Source organism: Sceloporus occidentalis, unplaced genomic scaffold (assembly GCF_023333645.1).
Source record: "Sceloporus occidentalis isolate IW3139 unplaced genomic scaffold, rSceOcc1.0.p SCAF_1, whole genome shotgun sequence".
NCBI classification, from domain to species: Eukaryota; Metazoa; Chordata; class Lepidosauria; order Squamata; family Phrynosomatidae; genus Sceloporus; species Sceloporus occidentalis.
In genome coordinates this window covers 137336081-137363706 of record NW_028316981.1, presented here as the reverse complement: position 1 = coordinate 137363706, position 27626 = coordinate 137336081, and the positions used below count along the sequence as shown (strand labels likewise).

At 43.0% G+C, this 27626-nt stretch overlaps 1 protein-coding gene across 3 annotated transcripts in view; it reads left to right on the top strand.

Annotated features, from left to right (window-relative positions):
• Positions 1 to 3181: 3181 nt before the first annotated feature.
• Positions 3182 to 27626, top strand: part of TMC6 (transmembrane channel like 6) — a 45638-nt gene continuing 21193 nt past the window's right edge. Inside the window, exons 1-12 of one of the 3 annotated variants that reach the window (XM_089538535.1) lie at positions 3182 to 3297; positions 9433 to 9515; positions 9700 to 10020; positions 14100 to 14224; positions 16922 to 17053; positions 17259 to 17417; positions 18927 to 19032; positions 19438 to 19531; positions 21866 to 22120; positions 23308 to 23501; positions 25898 to 26042; positions 26545 to 26700. In XM_089538535.1, the coding sequence (XP_089394661.1) occupies positions 9965 to 10020; positions 14100 to 14224; positions 16922 to 17053; positions 17259 to 17417; positions 18927 to 19032; positions 19438 to 19531; positions 21866 to 22120; positions 23308 to 23501; positions 25898 to 26042; positions 26545 to 26700 (1422 nt within the window). In that variant the 5' untranslated portion in view covers positions 3182 to 3297; positions 9433 to 9515; positions 9700 to 9964. Of the gene's footprint in view, positions 3298 to 9006; positions 9323 to 9432; positions 9516 to 9699; positions 10021 to 14099; positions 14225 to 16921; positions 17054 to 17258; positions 17418 to 18926; positions 19033 to 19437; positions 19532 to 21865; positions 22121 to 23307; positions 23502 to 25897; positions 26043 to 26544; positions 26701 to 27626 lie in introns of those variants that run through there. The other 2 variants (XM_089538524.1, XM_089538544.1) reach the window with 2 other exon arrangements.

Sequence of the window (27626 nt, the reverse complement as noted above, 5' to 3'; positions counted from 1 at the left end):
TCAGGTGTCCCATCTATGACAACATTTCTCTACATCTCTTACAGTCTCCACACTGCCAAAATATAGCAGTGTGGCACCATTGTCATGGCTCCATCCTATGGAATCCTAGGATTAGTAGTCATGTGAAGCATTCAACCTGTTCTGTCAGAGAGCTCTGGTACCTCACTAAACTACAAATCCCAGGGTTCTATAGGATAGAGACATGCCAGTTAAAGTGGTGTCAAACTGCTTTATTTCTGCAATATGGATACACCCTTAGTTGTACTTGTGCATGGAAAAAAGCCAGAACTTGGAAATTACATGTCCCAGAATCCCTCAGACAGTGGCCATACTATTAGAGGTTCCTGACACTTGTAGTCCAAAAACATAACATATCCAAGTTCTGGAAGAACCCTATTGCCATGTTCTTTACTCCATGTGAAATGCCAGCATACCTGCAGATGAAAGATATATACGCATTCACATCCACACTTTATTCAGCTTTGCTTGTTGTTTCAAAATTGCACGATCCTGCTATATATTTTGCATCCTCAAATGGTAGAGCTACTAAAAAAATCCTAAGAGTTTGCTTTTTAGCAGCTGTTGTTAAGTACCTGGCCAACAGTATGTTGGAATTTCCCCTCTTAAAAAGATGAAATATGTACAATCCCCTTCTTACTTTTCCTAAGTGTTCCTGGGAGTCTAAATTTTATTTACACAAGGTATGAAAGTGGGAGCTCAACCCAGCATGCAACTTGGGAAGGAATTCTTAATGTTGTCTTTTTCATATACTGCATAATTACACTAGAAATGTGGAGTGCACTGCTAAAGATGTTTACTTCTGATTAAATCCCACTGAGTTCAGCTCGGCTTACTCCCAAGTTAACATACATAAGGTTGCAGATTTAAATTGGTTTAATACGCATTTCTTCCCAAGGACCCTTGTGAATGGTCATCTTGTGTGAGCACTCTTTTCATATCAAATCAGACTGTGTTCAAGATGGCAAAAGTTATGAATGAGGAAGGGCACAAGTAGTAAGCAAGGCTGCAACAGCTTGCTTTTGCTTGAACTGACTGGGGAGGGCAAAATTCTGCCCCCTCCTCTCCTATCCCCTCTACTATATATAAACTACTTTTGCATTTTGAAGTTTGCAGCAATTTGTTAAGATGATAAAGGGGAAGGATGGTAGTGGTGGAGGAAGTAAAAACTGGTCCATTCACACTACGAAAATAATCCAAGATGAATCCGCGTTGAATCCTTGCTTGTGCATACATGTCTTGAATGCACTTGATACGCTATTGGGTGGGAGGGGTTGGCAACCCCCCCACTTAACCCAGGATATTTGATACCTCCCCCCCAATTTTTCCTGAAAGATCTGCATCATTGGGAGTGTGAATAAGCTTCTTAATCAGTTAGGATCACTCTGTATTGTTCCTTCAAAGGGAGGCGGCTCCATTTTAACCCAAAACAATGGCATGTATGAATAACAGCCTTGAGTCCCTATTTTGGGAGAAAGGCAGGATATAAGAAAATAAAGTAATAATAATAATAATAATAATAATAATAGGATTAAAATGACTCGAAGAGATTTGACCCGCATCTCCTCGGGACAAAAAATGAGTGGGAATGGGACGTTTTAAAAGAAGCTGAAACAGTGAGATACCAAAGGATGAATCAGGACTGTCCTTGCCAAATTGGGAGAGTTGGAGTGTATGGTTTCCAGGATCCCATGGTGGTTAATGCAATCTAAAAATTAGGTAAACCAAAGTGTGCACACGCCCTGTTAAGAATGGAATAATATTATCCCATAAAGATAATGGTGCAAGAGGCAGCTTAGCAATGAAGGGGGAAAGAAGAATGATCTGCAAATCACTTCTCCCAGTTCAAGTTCTTCTTCTTGGGAGTTGTGTTCACTCAGATTGGTCTGACTCTAGCCTTTCACTTGAAAAAAACTAGGGGGTAGGATGGGGATAGATCAGTCCATTTGAACATAGTTCTAAAAGCTGGCGGGGGGCATTATGACTGAAAGATTCCCATAGTCACTATGGCAATGTTGGTTAAGAGATTGTTAGGAGTTGTAGTCCCCCACCACTACCCCCAACACTTTCCCAAGCTCTGATGCTAGTATCAGTCTCCCATCCTGCAAAGTGAGAAATCCTATTTTTAATGTGAAGTCGAAAGCTTTCATGGCTGGCATTCATAGTTTTTTGTGGGTTTTTCAGGCAATGTGGCCACGTTCTAGAAGAGTTTATTTGTGATGTTTCACAGCAGAAGCGGGTGGCATCTTCAGAGAAATCTCTAATTTTTCTTGAATGTCTTCCATTTTGTGATGCCTTGTCCTTGGCGATGAGCACTGGTCACCCTGAGCTCACTCCCTGGGTAAGCTTTAGGATTTTCAAAATGTTTGCCCCATTGCTCCAACCAGCCCTGCTCATTGACCATGCAGTGTAAAAAATATGGAAACCAAAGTGTGCACACACCTAGTCAAGAATGGAATAATGTTGTCCCATCGGTGGTGCAAGTGATTGATTTGTAGGCACCTTAGCAAAGGAGGCGGAGTCCCTATATTGGGAGAAAGGCAGGATATAAGAAAATCATCATCATCATCATCATCATCATCATCATCATCATCCCATAAGTTTATCCCATGAAGGAGATCAGGAGTTTTTCCTGAGAATATCCTGGAAAAATCACGTAACTACCTGAAACAATTTCACACGCAGCCACACAAAACCCACCATTAAAGTGGTCACAAAGAAATATGAATGCACATCTTTTTACTTTCGGGGTTTCAGCGACAATGCATTTCCAATATCACTTTATTTGCTCCATTGCAGGTGACAATCATTTGTGCAATTACTCGCCATTTTCACTTTATTTGTGGGGTGCTTTAAATGCGCTTTAATCTCTCTTTAATGCCAAAAGCAGAGCCAGTATGATAAACCTTCTTGTCACTCCTCCCAGTTCCAGCTCTGCTTCCTGAGAGTTGTGTTCACCCAGCTTGGTCTGCAGTGATGCCCAAACTTTGCTTCTCCAGTTGTTTTGAACTTTAGCTCCCAGAATTCCTATTGGCCAAGCTGGCTGGGGCTTCTGGGAACTGAAGTCCAAAGCACCTGGAGAGGAGCAAAATTTGGGAACCACTGGACTTGGCAAGAACCAGAGAGCAGGAGGGGAGCAGCTCAGTCCGTCTGAAGACGGCGTCGAAGAGCCACCTGGAGTGTAGGAACCACCTTGCAAGCCAATCCGAAGGACCTTGCTCCAGGTAGCTGCTCCAGAGAGCAGAGGACTACAGCTCCCAGGGTCCTTTAGTAGTACAGGTGAGGCCCAGGGTGGGGTCTGGCTGCTGGGGCGGACTCTGGGAGGCCAAGTTTTCTGGCTCTTGGGTGGAGAGAGGCTCCGGATCCAGCCAGTCCTCGCTTGGGAAACCAGCTCCGTTTCTTTCCTCCATCTGGTGAGCCTCCACGAGGGTTTCCCGTCCTCCTCAGCCTCTGGGAGGATGGGGGGGATCTGGAGGGGGATGCTCTGCGCGGGGTCCCGAAGGCAAAAGTTTGGAGGGAGTGGGGAAAAGGATGAGAGATGAGTCGGTCTGCTTCCTGGCAGTTAGTGCCAAGAGCCTGCCCTCACGCCCAGGCTGCAGACATACAGCCCCACAACATAAGGCAGTGATGGTGAACCTTTTACAGACCCAGTGCCCAAACTGCAACCCAGACCCCACTTATTTATTGCAAAGTGCCTCTGGCTTTCTAGTAAGAAACTCTGGCACACTCTGTGCTGGGGCAATGGCACATGTGCCCACAGAGAGGGCCCTGAGTGCCACCTCTGGCATGCATGCCATAGGTTCGCCACCACTGACATAGGGAATTTCAACAGGGAGCAAGGGAAGGTACTGCACTTAGGCATCAAAAATGAAATGCACAGATATAGGATGGCTGAACGAGACTATGTGTGAAAGGGATCTAGGAGTCCTAGCTGAACATGAGTCAACAGTGTGATGCGGCAGCTAAAAAGGCCAATGTGATTCTAGATGGCATCAATAGAAGTATAGTGTCTAGATCAAGAGAAGTAATAGTGCCACTCTATTCTGCTTTGGTCAGGCCCCACTTGGAATATTGTGTCCAGTTCTGGGCACCACAATTCAAAAAGGACATTGAGAAACTGGAGCGTGTCCAGAGGAGGGCGACTAAAATGGTGAAAGGTCTGGAAACCTTGCCCTATGAGGAACGACTCAGGGAGCTGGGGATGTTTAGCCTGGAGAAGAGAAGGTTAAGAGGTGATATGATAGCCCTGTTTAAATATTTGAAGGGATGTCATACTGAGGAGGGAGCAAGCTTGTTTTCTTCTGCAGAGAACACAGAACAATGGATTCAAACTACAGGAAAAGAGATTCCAGCTCAATATTAGAAGGAATCTCCTGACAGTAAGAGTTGTTTGACAGTGAAACACACTCCTTCGGAGAGAGTCTCCTTTTTTGAGGTATTTAAACAAAGGCTGGATCTGTCAGGGATGCTTTGATTTAGATTTCCTGCATGGCAGGGGGTTGGACTGGATGGCCCTTGGTGTCTCTTCCAGTATGACTCTATAATCTGACCAGGATGGCTGACTCCCATACAGTGTCCTTGGTAGTCTCACGAAAGTGAGTCAAAAGTAACCAAAGGATGCCTCTGGTGATGTGCTTAAGGAGAGGCAGGAATGCCTTTGCAGCAGGGCCAGGAGTTTAGCTTGCCCAGGGAGATAAAACTACCACTTCCCAAGGGAATTGCTACTTGGATTCAGCTAGGAGTGTATTTTTAAAAAGAAAGAAAAAAAGATGTTTCTCACATCTTCCTGTGAGATAGAACATATTTCTGGAAGGACCAAAGCAATATTTTTGTTGTTGTTGTCTGCCTTTAATTTAATTCTGACTTATGGCGACCATAAGGCAACCCTATCCTGAGGTTTTCTTGGCAAGTTTCTTCAGAGGATGTTTGCCCTTGCCCTCCTCTAAGGCTGAGAGAGTGTGACTCACCCAAGGTCACCCAGTGGGTTTCCATGACCAAGCCAGGATCCAAACCTGGTCTCCAGAGTCACAGTCCAGTGCTCAAACCACTATGCCACGCTGGCTCTCAGAAGCAGTGTATGGTAGGGAAAAGAATTCAAAGATACAGCCATGTTAGTCTGTAAAGTCAGTAAGTAGAGAGATCTTATAGCACCTTTGAGACTAAATTGAGAAAAGGAAGTTGGCAGCATGACAGGGACATAGCTAGGATTTTAGGAAGGGGGGGTCCAGACTAAGTGCCACCATTATAACGGGGCTTGGGTGCGGTGGCACAGCAGCATGCACCATTCATTTTTCTAATGGAAGGGGGGGGGTCCGGACCCCAAGAACCCTTGGCTACGTCCCTGAGCATGAGCTTTTGTAGATTTAGGTCAACTTCCTTAGGTGCATCTCAGGAAGTAGACTTAAGTTTTCAAAAGTTCATGCTGCCAACTTCTTTCAGTCAGTTTCAACATGCTACAAGATCTCTTTGCATACTGTTAGGCAAAGAGTGGCTTTTGCAAAAGAGTCATTGCAAATGTGAAACTTTAAGTTTTTTTTAATCTGACACTGCACTTATTTGTTGTTCTTGTTGTGTGCCTTCAAGTCATTTCTTACTTATTCCAACCTGTACGTATCACTGGGTTTCTTGGGGCTGAGAATATGTGACTCATCCAAGGTCATCCAGTGGATTTCCATGGCTGAGCGGGGAATCGAAATCTGGTCTCTGGAGTCCTAGTAGTTCAACACTTGAACCACTATACTATGCTGGTCCATTTCATTTTTTTACTTGGAGTAAGAAATCCCAAGGAAGGGGTGATGTTTTTGGTATTTTAAATATATCTCATGGGTGCATTATGATGAAAAATATAGCTTTACTGATTATACAGAAGACTCAGATACAAAAAAAAAAAGCTTGGGAAATCTTTTATTTTAATTATGATTTTTGAAGTGACTCACATGTTTTCTCTTGCATGGAATGTTTCTGATTAGTAGAGGTATCTGTGCTTGAAATTTAACACACTTTGGATCCCTTTTTGAACCATTTAAAATAATGCCCATGTCTAAAGCCAATGTACTTTAAAGTAAAAGTGATAAATATGCTGTCAACAAATATGCTTCTGAGAAAATGGCCAGGGTCACAGCTGCACAGAGAGGGAGAGGAAGGGTATGATGATGTATCACGGAAGTTTGCCTTTAGTGGATTGATCTAGACAGGTAGGTTAGACCTAACCCCTGTAGCTTCTTGTTTGGGGAATGGGGAGCTACCAATCACAAACTAAGGGCAAAAGCCTGCCAGCTTTCTTTCTACACTCCTCCTTAAGTGTTGTGCTGAGCTGGCAGGGGAAGTATTATCTTTGGAAGAGGCAGGGATCAGTTTTCTGGGATCACACACCACTCACTGCAGGAGGTCAGGCCTTTCTACTAAACTGCCCATGTTGCCTGACTGGCAATCAGCTCAAACCAAACTACCCCTACTCAATACATCTGGTGTGTAGAAGTTAAAAGGCACCAGAGAGGTGTTTGTGATACCTGGGGTTAGTTAGAGCCATGTTTTTGTTGTTGTTATCCACCCTTGAGTTGATTTCGACTCATGGTGACCCTCTGGATGAGACATCTACAAAACTCTATGTCCTCTACTGCTCTGCTCAGTTCCTGCAAATTCATACCTGTGACATCCCTAATGAGTCCATCCATCTAGCATGTGGTCTTCCTCTCTTTCTGGTTCCCTCTATCTTTCCTAGCATTATTGTTTTTCCCCGGTCGTGCTTTCTCGTGATAAGGCCAAAGTATGACAGCCTTAATATAGTCGTCTTGGTTTCCAGAGAGATTTTTGGATTGATCTGCTCTAGAACTTTTTGACTATCCATGGTATCCTCGGCATTCTTCTGCACATTTTGAATGAATTGATTTCTTCCTATCCACTTTCTTAACTGTCCAGTTCTCACATCCATACATGGTAATACGAAATATGATGGCTTTTACAATTCTAACTTCATGCTCAGTTGTATATCTTTACATTTTAGGATCTTTTCTAGTTTTTTCATTGCTGCCCCCCTCATTCTTAGTCATCTTATTATTTCTTGACTGCAGTCCCCACTCCGAGAGCCATGTCTGCATGCCTGATTGAGGGGTGGGCAACATGTGGCCCTGATGCTGTTTTTGTTGTCCTGACGCACACACTGTTGCTTTGACACATACATACACCGACTCGAGATGTTTTACACTACAACTCCGACAATCCTTTACTATTAACCATGCTTAGTTTTCTGTGTTAGGGTCTGGTCCTGTTTCTCTCCCTACATATAACCTGTTGCAGCTAAGCAATCATTCTGTTCCCTTGTTTAGCCCTTCAAGCTTTTAGGGCCCTATGATTCAACTTTAACTGGTTTCATTCTATAGAATCCTAGGATTTGCTTTTTAGGAGGAGAGATTTAAATTTCTCAGCCAGAGTGCTCCAGTGCCTCACCAAACTACAAACTCCAGGATTCCATGGCAATGGAACATGGCAATTAAGGTGGAATAATAGTGCTATATTTGTGTAGTGTGAAAGGGCCCTTAGAAGGATAAGCATCCTTCCCATAGTTATGAATTCCTACATGGAAAGCCCTTTTTAAACAGAATAGCTTATAATTGTGTGCCAGTCATTATACAACAATTGTACACCCTTCTGTTTTACTATAAAATACATACACAGTGAAACAGGTGATGTGTGAACTGCATTTTTCTGCATAAGAAAGCCTAAAACCTTGCCATATGTATATGTAAAGTCTATCTACAGTTGCATACACTGGAACACTTGGAGGATTTATCCTCCTTCCCAATAAGTGTTTCTGAATCATTCTGCAATTTGCACAACAGTGGATCTGGAGGGATTTGTGTGTTTTCTTCCTATACAAAGCTGTTTCTAAAATGTGTAGGAATAAATCCAGCCCAGCCCATCTTTCTGCCTAAACTTGCCTGCAGGGTAGATGAGCAAAGCACTCAGAAATTCCTGCTCCTGGGCTTGGGGAGGGGCAGGTGGATGTTCTACATTTAACTCCTTAATGCTTAACTGAGGCTGTGCCAGCTATAATATGAAGTCGAAGGCTTTCATGGCCGGCATCCATGGTTTTTTGTGAGTTTTTCGGGCTATTTGGATGCCAGCCACAGATGCTGGCGAAACATCAGGAAGAAAATTTTCTAGAACATGGCCACATAGCCCGAAAAACCCACAAAAAACCAGCTATAATATTTTCCTTGTACTTCATACAAGGGAAACAAAACTATAACTTAGGCTTGTACAGAATAAGGTTCAATACAGTTGCTTCTAGAATAGGTGTCTACTCTTAATTTCTGCAAACTGATGGAATTTTTAAAAAAGTTTCTTCGTAATTTAACATTTCTTCTGGAGGAGTGAATAGACTGACCATATGCATATTGAAACTTCATTTGTGATGAGTTACGACCTTTCTGTTTAGATAACTATCTGCTGCATAGTTTAATGATTCTTATACTTCCTGTCTGTTTTTGTTATATTGTTGCTGTAACTTTATTGTAAAAATATTTTATGTTGTTTATATTGTATAACTGGCTTTAATTGCTACCAGGAACAGGTGGTCTGGACCTCAAGGTCTTATGGACTCAAAGTCCCAGCCACTGTGAGAGCTCTTGTCCATAACATCTGGAGACCTCTGGATTGCTTCCTCTTGGGCTGCCTTACTATTTTCAAAGCAAAGAAAAAGATAGGCACCACAAAGTTATTTTCTTTGTCCTCTGAGTCTGACTTGTGAAATAATGAGTGTTCCGTGCGCAAAGCTCTCAGATAAGATGTCCTGCAGAATAAAGATGTGTTGCAACTCTTGCTGAATGGAGCACTGTAGCGTGAACTAAGTGGTTTCTTGGCTCCAGACAACATAGATTTTTTTAAAATAAATAATCTGGTATGTACTATACTTCAGGCATCCAAACCATCTTCCGCCTTCCAGACCCTGCCGATAGCTACAGCCCTTTCCTGGAACCTGCAGCAGGAATGACTGGGGTGGAGGCGAGTTTCCTATTAACCAGGAAACAACAGCTGCTTTGTTTGTTTGCAGTTGAGAGCGCACTGAGGCAAGTGCAGTGTTTAATGAGGAATCTGTTTCCCAGAGTAGTGAAGGGTTCCGTTGCCTCTACCACCCACAAGAATTTAGGGACTGGACAGTCTTTATACTCCAGCGCTAAGCAGCCAGCCCCTGTGCAACAGCCCTTATCTCCCTGGTAACATGTGGTGACAGCTGGGGCTGAGATGGTCACAAGAAACTTTGCCTAACTTGGTTAGTCTTCAAGCTGGAGCCATGTGAGTGGAGGTATGAGAGGCACCTGCAGCAGGTCTTGCTCTTTGTGCATGTCTTCCTACCAGCCATTGGCTGCCCATTCATTTCTGGAAATTCAGAAATCTCCTCTTTCCTCCCTTCAGCTCTTCAACCCTGAGGGTTAGAAACAACATCCTGTTTCCAGCGGCTATGTTTGTATTGTCTGAGTTCTGAAATGCAGAACAAGGTCAGTGCACTATAGCGATCTCAACCTCGCTTGTTTCCTTCCTTTTCGTAGTATCCTCCCCACCCCCCACCCACCCACACATACACACATACACAGCTGGCTGGATCTCCGTTATGATAGACATCTGACTTGTTATAACTGTTGTATTGAGAGGTGACTGATGATAGCTTTCCCTTTCTTCTAGCATGTATAGGCTTGAATGTTGCAGATGGTAGCCCAACCCTTCTTAGTGGACTGAGGGAGTGGAAAAGTGGTTAGAGCAGGCGTCCTGGCCTCAGGATTGAGTAAACTTCTGATGATGCAGAACCCTGGTAGCCTCAGCGGAAGCACTTTTGTCTGGTGATGATGGGCTTGCTCTTTAACCTGCGTTGAGAGACATCTTCAAAAAGAAAAAAAAATGAGGAGGCAAACAAATCAATAGGCAAAAACTGTGGAGCGAAGAGTTCAGGATGTCCCACACAGTGACTTTCACCTTTCATGCCCCTGAGAACAAGGAGACTAAGAGGTGAGTGTGAGAATATTTTAATATAAAAACAAGTCTAAATGCACTTAGGTCTCATTCACCATAAAAGTATTGAATTTGTAAGGTTGCTTTCTCATGAGCTAGATGAACCCTGAAATTTGATATATATGTAATGCAAGGCACCTCAGTTACTAGAACGCCTGAATCTAACATTGTACTACCTTTTTCCTTTAAAACAAGGGGCTCCAAAGTATTTCTAGCCAAAAATCTTTACTGGGCCAGATCAGGACAATAATAATACAGTGGGACCTTGTTATCTGCTAGGCTTTGGTTCCAGGACCCTCCGTGGATAACTAAATCTGTGGGTGCTCAAGTTCCATTAAATATAATGGCATAGTAAAATGGTGTTCCTTATATCAAATGGCAAAATCAAGGTTTGTTTTTTGGAATTTATACTTTTTTAGAATATTTGCAAGCCATGGATGCTTGAATCCATGGGGGGGGGGGGGAATCCATGGATAAGGAGGGCCGACTGAAATTGGCTCTAATACCTTGTCTCCAACGAATCAGGCAGGGTACATCCAAAGCTAACCATACAAGCTGATAACAGATTACTCCCAGAGGTATAGTTTTATGCTCAGGGTGTCTCAGTCATCAGGAATATGCTGATACCAAACAATTCAAATTGTCCTATTCTTTCACTAGCTTTCTGATCTTTCGATGAGAGAAAGAAAGATTGTTGACCTATGAGGCAATGAGCTCCACAGTTCCTGTAAATAGTAAAGCTCTGAATTGGGAGGATTTCTGGAACTGTGGACTCTGGAGGGCAACACACAGATAAATGTTTTATTAGAGATTTACTTAATCAGACTAAGGCAATTCGCATAATGCTTCCTCTGTTATTTGTTTGCATTTGTGTTGCCTAAATTGGTCTCTACACAGGTCTCCAGTGTGCCTGTTGTCTATGCTCACCAAGCTTCAAAGACATTGTCCACCCCACCAAGAGCATGTGGCTGGGGGCTATACCCCATGCTTTGAGAAAAACATTCACCTTCGGGTTGCCCTGAGTCTCCAGTTTTCAGGATCATCTCCTTGTGGAAAATGCATGTGCAGATTCTCCTGTTTTTCTGGGTTTAGCTGTGGGCCAAAAGAAAGTGTTATGTGCAAATCTCCATCTTAGCTAGTAGAACACCAGTCTGATACAATTTACAATCCAGGATATCTGGGTATTTATTTATTTGGTTTCCTCCTTTCCTCCCAGTTGTTGTAGCACAAGAGATCACCCTCTGTTCTGCTCTGCATCCACATTCTGTCTAGAAACAAACAGACAAGATTAAATGTTCGTTCTCCTTTCCTTAACTGAGTGAGAAGCAAAAATCCCCCTTCATTTCCAAACAGCCACTTTAGATCAGATTTCTGTTTTAATGCCCAAACAGGAAAATGTGCTGTCTTTGTGTGTGCTTGAATAGCAAGCTGTGAGTAATTGTGATGGGAACTTAGGCGGGCTACAGACAGGCAGGGGAAGACGTCTTGAAGGTGTCTTCCCCTGAATACGGAGCCTCCAGACCGCCCGCCCCAGGGGCGTGGCTAAGGTGGATGGGGCTTCCACACTGGGGGTAGTGAAGATGGCTCACCTGGGGCCGTTTCTTACCCGCAGCTTCCATACCGCTGCCTTGCAGGACGCTGCAAAGAGAGAGGCAGCTTCCGCATGGGCGTCCAAAAACGTGGGTTTTTTTTTCTTTTGCCGGCTGGCGGATGCGCAGCTGTGCAGCTGCGGCGGTCAGCACCGGTGGCAGAAAGTGTATGTGCACATTTAAAGCGCCCAGGCCCCTTTAAACTTTTCCCCCCTCCCTACCCAAGAAAAAAGGTGGCCTCCTGCCAGCTGGTGATGGCATCTTTGTCCGCTTGCACGTTGCCAGTCTCACTGGCATCATGGATGCCTCCTCTCCTTTGGTCCCCGTGCTCTTGCTGAATCTGCAATGCACAGCCACAGCTGTCGCCGCTGCCACTGCTGTCCCCCTGCCATCCCCCATCACCTCCCTTGTACATATGTAAATATTTAAAGTTTTAGTGTTTTTTTTATTGTTAGGTGAAAATGGCGCAGGAATGTGTGTAGGGGTTCACTTTAAATTCCAAACTTTCCACAATTCTAGCAGCGCATGCGTACATGTTGCTCTAGGGTTAGGGTTACGAGCATTAAAATAGAGTGCAGCTGTGCCGCAGCTTCCACAGCTGCCTGGCATCTGACGGTGCAATTAAAGCCTGACTGCAAACCGTTCATGTCCCGGGACCCCGACTCATTATGCGACGCAGCAGACACGGAGCTTTCAAATGGGAAACTTAAATTAGCGGCGTAACAATTCTGGCGTATCGGTGCAGCAGCTTACATACGGAGATGCGCACATACGCCGCTTATCAAAAAGAAGCGGGAAAAACGGCACCTTTTTAATGCCGCTTCTTCCCGCTTGGGGCGTGCGGGCGGCGCGTTCATGACGGCATTCAGGTAAGGCCCGTCTAAAGGCTACACCTTCATGACGTCATGAACACACCCCTTTTTGCCCGTCTGTAACCCGCCTTAATGCATAATGTCTAATGACACCACCAGGGGCTGTTACTAAGATGTTTATCACACTATACTCTTAACGAGCCATGATTCCAGTATGACTCCTCTAGCTGCCTCCTGCTGCATTCTGGGATTGGCAGTTTTAAGGAGGGGTATTTAGAATTCTCAGGCACAGAAGTTCTCTGCCTGAGAATTCTAAATACCCCTCCTTAAAACTGCCAATCCCAGAATGCAACAGGAGGCAGCTAGAGGAGTCATACTGGAATCATGGCTCGTTAAGAGTATAGTGTGATAAACCTCTAAGTCTCAGGTTTTGGTCCAGAAGCCTGAGGTCCTGGGATAATCCTACACTGGCAACTCCACCACAGATAGCCCTTGTGCTACATGTAAAGATCCATTCTCTTGGTTAGATGATAAGGGGGCAGTGACACTGCCTTTAGCTTAGTTCCCACTGCCTTTGGTTTAGTTTCAGCTGCATATTTAGGGTCTCCTCTCTTCTTCCAGCATGCCATGGTCCTGAAAAAAGCATCATTTTTCATTTTAAAAACAAGGCCCTTTTTTATGAAGAGTGTGCATTCAAATATCTCCATGGGTCAATGCAAAGGGCTTTTTAGGATCCAATTTCATCTGTAAAATAATGTAGGCAAGTATCTGTAAGACCTCGAGGCTCATCATGGGCTAATTTTTCTTCACTCTGTCTCCTATGGCAGCTAGTGATCTCATTGGGCTGAAGGAAGAAAGCCCTATGTCTTGCTTGTGGGGTGGGAGTCTGTGAGGTCCTTGCTTCTATTTTGTCTAGGAGCTGCTTCACATGTTACTCAAGAAGTGAGTCCAGCTGTGTGGTCCTTCCTATCCCAAAACATGTCAGGCAGCTATGCACCTTTCTCCCTACTGAATATGCAGTGCTGAAGCATGTGGCTGGGAGCTGCAATAGGCATTGCTTCTCCATATTGTGGATGTGGACATAAAAAAGTAACAGCAGCGACCAGGATTATTTATTTATTTATTATTTGCTTTATTTATATGTCACCATTTTTCCAGGCTGGGACCCAAGGCAGCTTCCATAACACATTGAAATATTTATCAAAAACCAAAATATATTTTAAAACACCTCATTAAAACAGTAAAATACTACAAAACTGATTTTATACTGAATTAGAAGCCACTACTATGTGCTTGATTTTACTATAATATTTGGAGTAGCCTTTAATTCCTGCAAAGCAACTGCTTCTCAAGGCCCAGGCCTGTTCTTGTTGACAAGCCCATTGCTGTGTGTTGTGTTGTATTTGTGTGCTGCATTCTTACACACAAGCCCATAGCTGTGTTGTATTTACTTGCTGCATTCTAAAGATAATTTTTCAGAGTGGAAACTGTAATGGCTGGAAGGGCGGAAACATCTGGCAGAATCTTTCTCCTCTTAAGCTTAATCTCTCTCTTTCTATCTGTGCACCTGACTTTTAGTATTATCCAGCATGAATCAGATACAAGCAAGGATGGTACCCTCTTTGGAAACCTACCAGTTGAAAATTTTTGTATCCTTTTTCTTTGTTCCCTACAGCCAGGACACAAGTCCGTATGATGAAGGTGCTGTACATGATTCCTTCCACCAGCTAATCCAGGAGCAGAGTTGGCTGGCTGAACAGGAGATGGTGGAGATGCAGGATCTGGCTACCAGAGGCAAAGGTTAGACAGGCCACTGCTGAGATTTAAGGGATGGATATCTTTTCTCCAGGAACATTGCAGGAATATAGTTAAAACAGAGAAATAGCTGGTGGAGTGAGACAAATGTTTATTGAAATTATAGTAGCTTTCCCTGTTACTTCATCTGAGGCCAATATGATTACAGATTAGGGGAAGGACTAAGCAGTTCTTCTAATGGAACTCCAGTTCTTACTTACAAAATCAGGATTGGCAAAACATGACAGTATACCTATCACAGATTCTTGCTTCCCACCACACCATTGGATTGTTCTAAACATTGCAGTGGACATTTAACAGAGTTTGTTCATAAACAAGATAATAAAACAATCAAAACATGAAGAAGACCTTAAAACACGGAGATTTTTTTTAATGATTGTGGGGTCCCCCCCCACAAAAGTCTCATTTGCATAAAATTTGCTTCAAAATTATTTGACTTGCCATAGGAGGGACTTATAATGTGCCTGATAGTGACATTACAAGCACCATCCAGCAATGGTACACAAGACATAACCACAAGGGTGCTCCCAGAGAACACTCCATATGCTTGCATATGCTGTAATAAAAAACACCACCACCAATTTTTGCAGCAAAAAAAGTTAGTAATACTAGTAACTGTATCCTTTGCAGTGCCAGCACTTGCTAGGGTGAGGTTACTGTGGATGCACACACAACCCCATCTCCCAGGGTTAATTACAGCATCTGGAAAAGATCAGTGGGTTTGACTTTCACTGCTTTTTCCCACAGGCTTTATATCCAGTGGCATTGCAACCTGTGGTATAGCATTACAGGCATACCAGTGTAGTTTACTTTCCTATGGCCTGCTGCACTTGTTTTAGCAGAACAGAAGATGGAAGCAAGAAGGGATTAAAAACAACAACAAAAAAAGTTGACTCCCTGAAAGTTCCCATCCCAAAGAAACTACATCAACTCCATAACTCTTGTAGCATTCCAGGGGCACATCTGAAGCACTGAAGAACTTTGGCTCCTATGAATCCAAAGCTCCCTCTGCTCCACCCGGGAACATTCCTTTTTGCCCTCTCTACTGTTATGAACTTGCATTTGACCATTCTACCAGTGTTTGGAGCATACCAAGATTGGATCTTCTGTATCCTTGGTTTTCTCTCCTTGGACCTATAGAGGTAGTCCCATTATATCCAATTATCAAAATGCCCTTTTAGGGGGCATAGCATTGCAACCATGGCAACATAATTTACTGTATATACTCAGCTATAAGTCAACCTCATTTATAAGTTGAGGGAAGTTTTGGGGCCAAAATTATGGATTTTGCTATGACCTGTGGATAAGTCGAGGGTAAAACTTAGGGGCATATAGCAAAGGATCTAAAGGATGAAGGAAAGCAAAACAATGTCAAAGAATTTACAAAATTCCAACAGACATAACTATTTGGACTTACTCTTAAAGCTGGATAGATGAGAGAGTAGAGGGGGTCAGTGCTTCCAGGACAGATTATACTCTTGCTTTTCAACAGAGGATGGTTCATTCTTTTAAATAAGAGTTTTAAGGTACAGTACTTACATTGTCTGGATAAGTCCACTCAGGTTTTTTGGATCAGTTTTTTGACCTAAATTTCTAAACTTGTACATCAGTGTATAAAGCATTTTTCTGTTAAGCAATTTCAGCCACTAGAGGAATGAAATACTGCATAGTTATTAGTCCCAGCAGAATGCAGTTTAAAGAAGAAGATTGAAAATTGATAAGTTCACCAATTAGCAAACAAATTTGGCAGTGTACTTGTGAGATTCTCAAAGGTGTGGAAAATTAGTTTTTGCTTTCTTTGATTACTTCTGAGTATTTGTTTTCTTCTGTTAATTTGTCTTCTGAGGACTTTGGGCAGAAATCACTTGGGGAAATGTCTTATGGGCATAGAGGAATCAGATTAGATGGCAGAATGTTCTGTGTAAACTAATTGGATTATTATGAATTCTTAAGAACTCCCTGAAACCTAATTTGTTAACAGTACTGAAGCTGTGCAAATCTCAAAAGCTGTGCTAACAAGCAACAACCCTAAGAACTATGTGTCTGTTTATCTATCCCCCTTTTGTCTCTTCAAAAACAGATTCTTGTAACAGTGCAAAATCTGATCAGCTGCAAGGCTGGCAACCTAATTACATAGTATGTAAACAATTTGTACACATCTGCAGATAAGCACGTTATTTTAACAGAGTTAATTTGTGCCATATGTTGCATGGGCATAATTTTCCTCCTGCCAAAAAAGGACCAGCAAAAGGTTACTATCCCTCTTTTCCTAGATCCTACACAATCTGTTGGACAAAAAAACGTTGTACAATATTTCTGACATAGAGATAGAACATATTTAGCTGTAAATTCTCTCTTTGGAGTCAGCATCACCATCATCTCCTTTACCAGAGGCGCAAGGGTTGGACAGTCTGCAGTAATCCAGGGACCTTAAGCCACCCCTTATATTAACCCAAATTGGGATGGAGGACACAAACTATGAGATAGGATCAAGGGAATAAGGTTCAAGAAATAGTGCTTGATGTTCAGGTCGTGGTGGTGGAGGTGGAGAAGGAAGAAGAACCAGAGATAAAAGGTACATATAGAGGATCTTAGCTGTGACACGGCAGCTCAGAGGAAGCTGGTTACCTTTCAGCCAAAACTGTGCAGTAATTAGGCCTCTTTCCTCCTGCTCCCATCCAGACAATGTGGCCTACGTGGCTTCTCCTCCCCGGCAGACTGAGGCTTGGGAATCACCAGATGAAATAGCAGAGCATCCTGATTTCTCCTCAGCCACACTGCGGATCCTTGCCAGCATGCCCAGCCGAACCATTGGTGAGTTGGACTGAACCAGCCTGGAAGCACTTGGGCAGTCCTGGTCTTTTCAGACTCCTTTCATGAAGCAGACATTATGGGCCCAAGCCAAAATGCAGGGACCTGGATATTCAGGAGCAGAGCAAAGAAGAAGCAGTCGTTTGGATAACATGTCTTCTTCATCCTTTCCTCCCATCTCTTTTGTGTCTCTCTATTCTGCTTGTAGGTCGCAGCAGAGGAGTCATCCTGTCCCAATATTATAATCGCACTGCCAGACTGCGCCGTAGGAGCAGCCGTGCACCATTGCAGGAAGTGTCCCGCTCCGCACGGCCAAGTATTCGGCAGCTTGATATAGAGCTGGACTCTGGTCATGAGGAAGAGGACAGTAAGTCTGCTGAAAGAGCTAGGATGATGTTTCTCTTGGGAAAGGAGGAAGTTCCAAGGAATCAATGTCTATCCAGTGCTACTAAATACATACTGTATATAACTAACATGAATGATTAGCATGATACAGAAATGATGGTGATCATTACCCTGAGGACAGGATCAAACTTCAGCATGACCTTAATAGATTAGAAAGTTGGGCCACAGCTAACAAAATGAATTTCTACATGGAGAAATGTAAGGTACTGCACTTAGGGTGGAAAAATGAAATGAACATATATAGGATGGGGGACACCTGGCTGAAAGAGACTATATGTGAAAGGGATCTGGGAGTCCAAATAGATCACAAATTGAACATGAGTTGACAGTGCGATGCGGCAGCTAACAAGGCCAATGTGATTTTAGGCTGCATCAATAAAAGTATAGTGTCTAGATCAAGGGAAGTAATAGTGCCACTGTATTCTGCTTTGGTCAGGCCCCACTTGGAATACTGTGTCCAGTTCTGGGCACCACAATTCAAAAAGGACATTGAGAAACGAGCGTGTCCAAAGGAGGGCGACCAAAATGGTGAAGGGTCTGGAAACCATATCCTATGAGGAACGACTTAGGGAGCTGGGGATGTTTAGCCTGGAGAAGAGAAGGTTAAGGGGTGATATGATAGCCCTGTTTAAATATTTGAAGGGATGTCATATTGAGGAGGGAGCAAGTTTGTTTTCTGCTGCTCCAGAGAACAGGACCCGGAACAATGGATGCAAGCTCCAGGAGAAGAGATTCCACCTCAACATTAGAAGGAGCTTCCTGACAGTAAGGGCTGTTTGACAGTGGAACAAACTCCGTCGGAGTGTAGTGGAGTCTCCTTCCTTAGAGATCTTTAAACAGGTTGGATGGCCATCTGTCAGGTATCCTTTGATTTAGATTACCTGCATGGCAGCGGGTTGGACTGGATGGCCCTTGCGGTCTCTTCCAACTCTATGATTATTAGGGGCTAGGAATAAGTAGTCCTTCAAATGTTGTTGGGTTGTGATTCTCATCAGCCCTAGTCAGTATAAGCCATGGTGAAAGATGATAGGAGTTAAAATTTAACATCTGGAGGGCCAGACAAAGCCACCCATTAAATTTCTTGATCACTCTGTCCTCCTCTCCAGGTATTACTGGTATATTGTAATAATTGAACTTCCTCATTAGAGGAGGTAGGGGTTTATATACCTTTCCAGATAAATGATGCCCAGAAGATCCCTGGTAGTCAGCAGTCACGGTTTTTCAAGATTTCAAATGCTGGTCCTCAGTTTTCTGTCCCACTTCACCATAAACATTCTCTCTCCTTGCTGCCAACCACTATTTCTCTATAGCTGTTAATATATCTTTGCTTTAATGAAGCACAGTTCCAGAGGTGCAAAACCCCCTTGAGTTGTTTTTCTTCCTGCTGCCAACATGTTTGTAATTGGGGAAATCATTTGTTTCTGTCTCTTCCAACACTGACCTCTAACCATCTGTGTGCTTCCCTTCCTAGGCAAACGCTGCTTGTTGGTGAAAGAACTCCGGAGCTTACCAGCAAATCAACGCATTAACATGCTGCAAGCAATGCCTCTAAGTTTGTCTGAAAAGCGCAGACTCAGGTCAGTGCCTTTAGGCAGACTTAGGATCCATACACAGTCCAAAATAAAGCTGCTTCAGGTCACTTTGAAGGTATGCTGTTTCAATGATACATGTGTCCTAAGAGGCCAGAAGCTGCACCAACTGGACTGGAGATGGCTTTGGCATGGCTTCTGGCCTCTTAGAACGCAAGCATCATTGAAACAGCATACCTTCAAACTAACCTGAAGCAGCTTTATTTTGGCCTGTCTGTACAGGCCCTTAGACTCTATTTCTTCTGGTCACAAGCTCTTTCTGGACAAGGAAGAGACAATGTAGGGACCAGATGAGGGATTGTGCCTGAAACAGCATGGAGAGTTCATAATTCTATCCAGGATAGAAACTTTTCTGCAATGCTTTTAAAATCCTCCTGTCTGTCTCTTTTGTAGGCAAGATTCAAGTGGCTACTCGGGAACCTTGCGGAAACCCAAAACTACTGCTCCTTTATCACAGTGCAGCCGGTTTAAATATCACATCATCATCGTAAGCCATGATCCATCACTTCTGCCTTTGTAGTACAGCAAAGCACCCTCTGTCCCAGAACAAAGAGGAGTATTCTCTGTTTATGTCTATTGCAGTGCTGTGAATAGAGGGACAGATTTTATCCTTACCCTCTTGCCAGGACTGACTGGTTGTGGCCTTTCACACAAATAAGATCATCCCTCATTTGTCTAGCAACTCTACCCATATATGCCTGCGCAAAGACAGATTGTGCTGGAGAGACCCATGTCTGTGTCCCACTGTGCAAAGACAAATTGTGCTAGAGAGACAAAAATGTACTGCATGAAGATATGGAAAAGAGCCTTTTTGTGGCATCAACAGTGCAGGGCTTCTAGGCGAGGCTTCCATGGGTGGGGCCAAAAGCCCCCCCCCCTGCACCGCTCTACACGTGAGTAGAATGGCATGCAGCAGGGAGGGAGTGCTAGGCACGCTTTCTCTGCTGCACACCGTTCTAGTAGCATGTAGAGTGCTGCATGGAAATAAGGGAGCGTGTCCCTCTTCTCTGTCATGTGCCATTCTACCCACATGTAGAACAGTATGCAGCAGGGAGTGGAGGCTGGGCACACTGCTTCACTGCCACGCACCACACCGAGGTGAGGGCATTGAGGTGAGAGGCCCAACTGGGTGTCACTCTTCTCTTCTGGGGTGTCACCCAGTGCGGCCTGCACCCCCGCTAGTTATGCTACTGCCTTTCAAGGCCCACCTGGCATTGATATTGGTTTCATTCCAGCACCAACTGAATACTATTTTTAAACCATTGTGGCCTAATGGTTTCATCCATGGATTTAAACCATTTTAACTTTTTAAATTGTGCGATTGTTCAGTATGTTTTTAGGATGCTTAAATTATTTTGTGGTTTAAAATGGTTTTAAGGTAAACTGCTGAGAGATTTTATGGAATAGGGCAAGGAACAAAGTGTAAGATGTAAATGTTTCTTGCAGTCCCCTCCCCCCTCTAATCCGAAACCACCTGCAATTGAAGGCCGCTTGGGGGTTCCTATGTCTTCCTTAAACTAATGTTGGAAAGAAAATTTCCATGGGTTTTTAAAAGCTGAAAAAACTATTACCGGAAGTTTTGGCCGATGCCAGCCACAGAGTTGCTTTTGATTTCAGCAGGATATTAAAATGCTTTAATAAGAAAATCTTTCTAAGCTATTACACCAAGTACAAAAGAAAATGTTCATCCCTTGCCATGATAACAAATGGTATAGGGGGAGCAGAGGGATAATGAATGGTATGGAGGTGGGCTCACTTCATAAGAAAAATGAGCATAACAAATTTTTGCTTAACTGATGCTGATAATTTGGGAAAATAGGAAAAGTGGCCTTCCTTGACTGTCACATTTTGGCTTGCTAGGAAGCATCTCTCCTGCTATTCAAATAAATATATAGTCGACCCTCCACTTTAACATTGGTGGATTTGAATATTTGCAAGTTTGTCTGTGGCATGGCTGGGAAGGGCCATCTTTTCATCTTATCTATTATGAGCATCTTCCTACCTCCCAGGCTTTTTCCCTTGGGAGAAAAAGCCCAAGAGGGAGGGAGCAGCTGGGGAAGGCACCCACATAATCTCCCGCCTTCTCCCCCTTCCTTGACCAGCTTCCCTCAGCCGGCCAAAGCATGAGTGAAGGTGGGAAGGGTGTGTGCTTGTGAGAAAGAGAAGAATGTGCACACACCCCTCCTGCCTTCCCCTACAAATTCACAGTTTTTCCACTTTCACAAGGGTCTTGTGCCCCTAACTTCTGGGAATATGGAGGACAGGCTGTAATCTGTCGTACTTACTCAAAGGATGGTTTGGTCCAAAGTGTTCCTCATCTGAAGTAGAATCTGTTGATATTTCTCTTTACCTTGCCGAGGCAAGTGCTTCTCAGCAACCATTTCTTAAGTGCAAGCTGAGGGAAAAGTATGGCAATTCTGTCTTCAACATGGGTGTGTTTTAGGCTCTATTGATGTTTTGAGAAGCCACTCTCAGGAGGGATTTAACATCTCTGCTTATAGTAAGCTGAACTTGAGAAAGCAGCTGCTGTGGCATTTCTTCTGTATAAATGCTTTGCAAAATATTGACTAATTTACTCCTTTGAGTTAGATAGTTTTAGAATCTAGAAATTAGAGGAACTACAAAGAGGTAGCTTTCTCAAAGCGATAGCACAGACTGTGTGCTTGATGCTACTGGAATATATGGACTTAAAAGTATCCTGCCAAGGGTAACAGGAAGAATTCTCAAAGAGCTCATTAATGCAGGTTCAGGTGCATAGTGTTTAAATTCACCATCTTTAGAGCTGAAGAGTTTCCCTGTCCATGTCCTGTTTTCCTTGCAGGGTTTCCGGAATCTCTGGTACAGCCTGCTGTCCCTCCTTCATGCTCTCCAGCCATGGCATTATTCCCTCAAGCAGATCAGTGGCCGCTTTGGATCTAGCATCCTCTCCTATTTCCAGTTCCTCAAGACTTTGCTTACATTTAATTTCTTCTTGTTTCTGATTCTGCTGGTTTTCATAGTTGCCATGCAGGCTGCTTACCCTTCTGCCATACCCAACAGAGAAGCCTTTACAGGGCTTGAGCCCTTCACTGGAGCAGTAAGTATTAATTGAATAAATCGTGTCTGTTTTCCATCACGGCTAGAATAATCTGGTATGCTTCCAGGTGTGGCATGTGCTAAATGATATAGAGATGCATTTCCTCCTATTCCCTGTTCCCACCATGGGCCAAGAAACAATTGTACAGCAGAATTGTTTGTGAGGTTTTTTTAAAAAATTCAAATGAAAGCCAGACTCCTCTATTGTGAGATGGAATGAAGAATGTGTAGATCACCTCCATCCACATTTTTGCAGGCTGCCCATTGTCTGAAAATTTCAAATATACTGAATTTGATACCATGATAGTTAAACAAAGGGCACAATTTCCCTTTAAACCAAAAAGAGTGGGGAACACATTCCATATTTTCAAGCTAAATGGTGCTCCTGAAAGCCTCCTGGAAGTGCAACTCAATTAAAAATCTAATTGTGCACTCTCCACATTCCTTGTTTTAAATGAAAATTGCAAAGTTTTTCTGCTTGTGTGTGTGTGTGTGTGTGTGTGTGTGTTTTGTTTTGTTTTTTGGCCAACCATTGCTGATATTTAGCTGTGGAGCCACCAGTTGGTTCTGGAGGAGCCAGTACAGTTCTCACAACCCTAGATGTTGCCTCATAAATCATAAATATATACTTGCTCGTCTTTCTCACTCATACATGCAGAACCACACACACACACCACTGTTTAGGAGAGTCAGGCTTCAAATCATAAAACCCACCAGAATGAAACTGCAAATTGTAAACCCAAAATGTCATGTTATTTTCATGACCATGTTCACCAATTAGCTGCTAGTATGTGGACTGATGCCATCAAAACACATGATATCCAAGATGGTTTCAGAAGATAATGGAACTTCTGATGTTAACATTTATGATGGACCATTGACATGAGCCAATTATCTTGTGTTAAGGCAGTCAAGTCTCAAAACTGCATGTGAGAGCCACCTCAAGGCCCCTGTCTTTTGGCAAAAGGTGCATCTACACTGTAGAAATAGTATTTTCACATCACTTTTAAGTACTGTGGCTCCAACCTATGGAATCCTGGGATTTGTAGTTTTACAAGATCTTTTGCCTTCTCTGTCAGAGTGCTAGTGCTTCACAAAATTGCAGATCCCAAATTGCGCCAAACTGCATTATTTCTACAGTGTAGATGTACCCAAAGTGAGGCATAATTTTTTCTCTTCTCTCCACAGGGCTTCTTCACTCACACTCTGTTGTATTATGGCTACTATAGTAATTTCACACTAAATGACCCCTGCACTTCCATTTCTAATGCCTCACATTGTGGGCAGCACAGGCACGTCCGAATGCCCTACAACATGCCACTGGCCTACTTGTTTGTCACTGGGGTCTCCTTCTTTGTGACATGCATTCTTTTGGTATACAGGTGAGATGCACCCTCTGCTCACCCTACACAGGGAACTTGCATTTTTCTTCACCCTCTCTCTAGGCACATAATGGCATCTACCATTTTTAATTTTGGACATCTGCTTGGAAATAATAGTAATCCTCTCACAACAACTCCTGTTTTCCTTGGTAGAGTTCTTTTTTCTTAGCTGTATTTTATTTACTATTAACTAGGAATTAAGTTCATTGATCTTAATGGGTCTTGCTTCTGAGGAGCCATGCACAGAAATAATACTGAAAAAATCTTTTCTGATTTAAATATTACATTAAAAAAAACAAACACCTAAGATATTATCAGTAACAACAATGAAAATCAAGGATAGTTCAATCATACTGTTTAGATTTCAAACATGAGAGTGTAAAACAAGCCTAGATAGTAATAGCTTTTGGTAGAAGCCATGTTAGAATAGTTCACTCTTTGATTATACGATGTCTGTTCCACAGGTTTAGAGATCTGCTCAGATGTTCATAGTTTGCCCTGATCTTATTAACTCTTCCCTTCTGTTGGAGAATTTAATCAAATTTGTAAATGTAACCATATAAAGTATTCCTAGGGATACAATCCTTTACAATCGTCCAGGGGTACATTCTGAGGGGAAGGTCCTCATGATGATAGTTGCTATAAAGATAGTACAGGATAGTACACTACAAAGAGAAGTCCAAAATACAGATGGCTGCATTGATACAGATCAACAGACCAGTTCTGCAGTTGTTATCTCAATCAGAAGCAATTCTTTTGTAAAGCCAATGTGTCATTCAAGATCAAGTTCCTCCCCGCTCCACAACCATTTGGATTGCAACAGGGACAACTCACAACAATATACCATTGCTGAGAATATCCTTTCCCCCTTCAACTACCGTGGGATTGCATCTAAACTCAAAAGGAAGAAGATGACCCAAAGCTGAGGGAGGGCTTCATATCATTGTCTCTGCTCATCAAAAAGTACAGTGGCTGTGACCCTGCGAGTTCTGTTTCCACTACACCTCTGGTTCTGTGCATTTCTAGCTGGATGTAAGTCCCATTGTACTTACTCAAAACTGTCAGTCTGTTTTACTGGATATTAACTATCTGGTGGTAAAAGGAATGGGAGGGAGGGAGTATTGAAAGCAGAACCCTGACCCCATCCGTAACCTTAACAAAAATATAATTTAATATAATTTAAAAGGCCAGACACACTTCACAGCTCCTTTATAGCTATGCTACTTTCAGTTCCTTTGGTGGCTTCTAATTTGACAGGGAGTAGAACGGATACTCCATAGGTCTCAGCCACTAAAGAAATTTTCTCCTTTAAAGGGACATACACTGCACATTTCCCAAACCCCAAATTGGGTCTGGTGATGTTTAACACAGTGCTCAGACCCAATTTGAGGTTTCCACCTGTTGTCTTGCATTGAAAAGACTTACTGTATACACTCATGTATAAGTCTAGAAATTTAAGGTCAAAAAACTGACCCAAAAAAAACTGAGTTGACTTATCCATGAGTCAATGTAAGTACTGTATCTTAATTCTTATTTAAAAGAAGGAACCATCCCCTGGTGAAAAGCAAGAGTATAATCTGTCCTGGAAGGACTGAGCCCCTGTATTCTCTCATCCATCCAGCCTTAAAAGGAAGCACAAAGAGTTATGTCTGCTGGAATTTTTTAAGTTCTCTGACACTATTTTACTTTGCTTCATCCTTGAGATCCTTTGTTACATGCCCTTAAGTTTTATGCTCGATTTATCCACGGGTCATATCAAAATCCATAATTTTGGCTCCAAAACTTGTCCTCGACTTATACATGAGGTTGACTTATGATCAAGTATATATGATACATTTTGCTCCAGGTTTTCTAGAAAACCCAGAGAAAAATGTGACTACATGGATGGCTGCCTTCCCATGCAGTCCCTGTGAGCATCCCTGTGGACTCAGCGCCTGGAGCAGTGGCATTAGCCAGCTCACAGGGATTGCATGGGAAGGCAGCTGCCTGTGGTTGCTGGATCTTGCTGCAGCAGGCAAAGGTGAAATGAATGTCTTATTATTGATTGTTAAATACTAACTGTAAGCAAACAGTTTCGCTTATTGAAATCATGGGAACCCTTCAACTGTACACATAGGAGTATAGTTTTCTGTATTGTCACTATACAAGGTTATAAATCTTTGATCTACACTAATAAAATTGTTCTTGCTTGTTCCTGGTACAAACTGCAAGGTTGTTTTGTTCTGGTAGGAGGGGAAATTCTTTGGCTAAGTTAGCTTTCCACATAGATTCAGGATTTGACCCCAGCCCATGTTCACTTGGGGTTGATGTGGTGCACCTGATACCTCAGTTCTTCCCCCTGCTAATAGCATTCTTAACCAAACAGTCTGGGTGACAATCATATCTTCTCATTGTAGCATGTCTCACTCCTTTGGGGAGAGCTACCGTGTGGGCAGTACATCAGGGGAGTTGGCTGTTAAAGTCTTCTGTGCTTGGGACTACAAGGTGATCCAGAAGCGCTCCATCCGACTTCAGAGTGAGAACATCTGCACTCAGCTGAAGGCAAGGCTGTAGAAATTCAACAGTTAAGCTAAGTGGGAAACCGATCTTCCTGAGTAGCCAGAATAATGGGACTCTAGAAATCAAATGTCTGCATTTTTGGCTCGAGGGCTCCAGAAAATAGAAAGGAGAAGTTAAAAGGCAGTCAGCACATTCAAAAGCATGCTAGGCTATGGTGCTGATAATGCTCCAAACCATGTAGACCTCTGTTAAGTGATGAAAACAATAATAGCTCTCTGTGTGTGTGTGTGTGTGTGTGTGTGTGTATAATCTCCCTCTAAGCAGAAACACATTACAGTATAATTGCCTCCAAAATCTTAGTGGCCCGAGTTTCACAGAACTTGGAAAAGTTACTTTTTTGAATTCTAATTCCCAGAATCCCACAGACAGTGTGTCTTCGCTACCATCACACAAAGATGCAGTTCAGTTTCTTTGTGTTCCTTTTAATTGACTTCCTAGGCAGTCCTGTTGAGCCCTCATGTATCATTTCTTTTGGTCTTTTCAGGAATGTCTGGCTGACCACTGGGCCAGATCACACCCATTAAACTTGTTTAAGAGATTGCAAAGGCTGGTAATCCTGTTGATGGCCTGGACTCTATCCCTGGGTGCCATTCTGGGCTGTGTCATTGGTGTCTACTACTTCTCAGAATTCATCCACCATGTGAGTGATTTTAGAAGATACCCATTCATGGGCCTCATCTACGCTTAGTGGCAGTTGTAGTCTCTAGCTTGCTGGATGCAGGAAAGGGAATTCTTGTCCTCTGCTGGGAAAGAGGTCCTTCAAATGGCTGATAACAGTACTAGGCCAAGGCTAAGGGTCTGGTCATATGAATAGATAGTGTCAGCTATTTTTGTAGGAGTTATTTTTGGAAGGTCTGCCTTTTACAAACAGAAGTACAGTTCTCCTAGATTTCTTGAAACAGAAGGCTTGCTGTTTCCCTTGGTGTCTAATGTAACAATAGGCTACCCTCTTCTATGTTGTAACAGAGATCCAGGATTTCTAGACTCTGGTTTCCACCAATGGCAGGCATGGATTCTTTTGAATATGTTTAAATTGTTTTAGTATGAAGCACATATGAGCGTCTTGTCTACAGTCAGCCACAATAACAGCAGCAGCAAAAGGGTTCTTCTTGTGCTATATCTGGGAGGCAAATGGCCACTTCCCCCCAAAACTTAAACTCTTTAGTCACTACAGTACTGCTGTGCCCTTCACCACATCCTATAGTTGCTTGCCATGGCTGTTGTGATGTCACAGGGAAGGCTCCCAATGTTTAAATCGTGTTCTGTTACATACAACTCAGGGTGTAGCTACACCAGAAATAATGCAGTTTGACACCACTTTAAGTGCTGTATAGACTCTTGGGATCTGCAGTTCTAAAAGGTCTTTAGCCATCTCTGCCAGAGTGTTGGTGCTTTGCAAAACTACAAATCCCAGGATTCTGTAGGATGGCACCACGGCAGTTAAAGTGGTATCATTATTTCTACAATGTAGATGCACCCTCAGTTTCTGTTAAATGTGAGCAAGTCAACAAATGTTACTTGGAGCTGCAAGAATTCCCTGCTCCTTGCTTTATAGTGGTGGGGGAC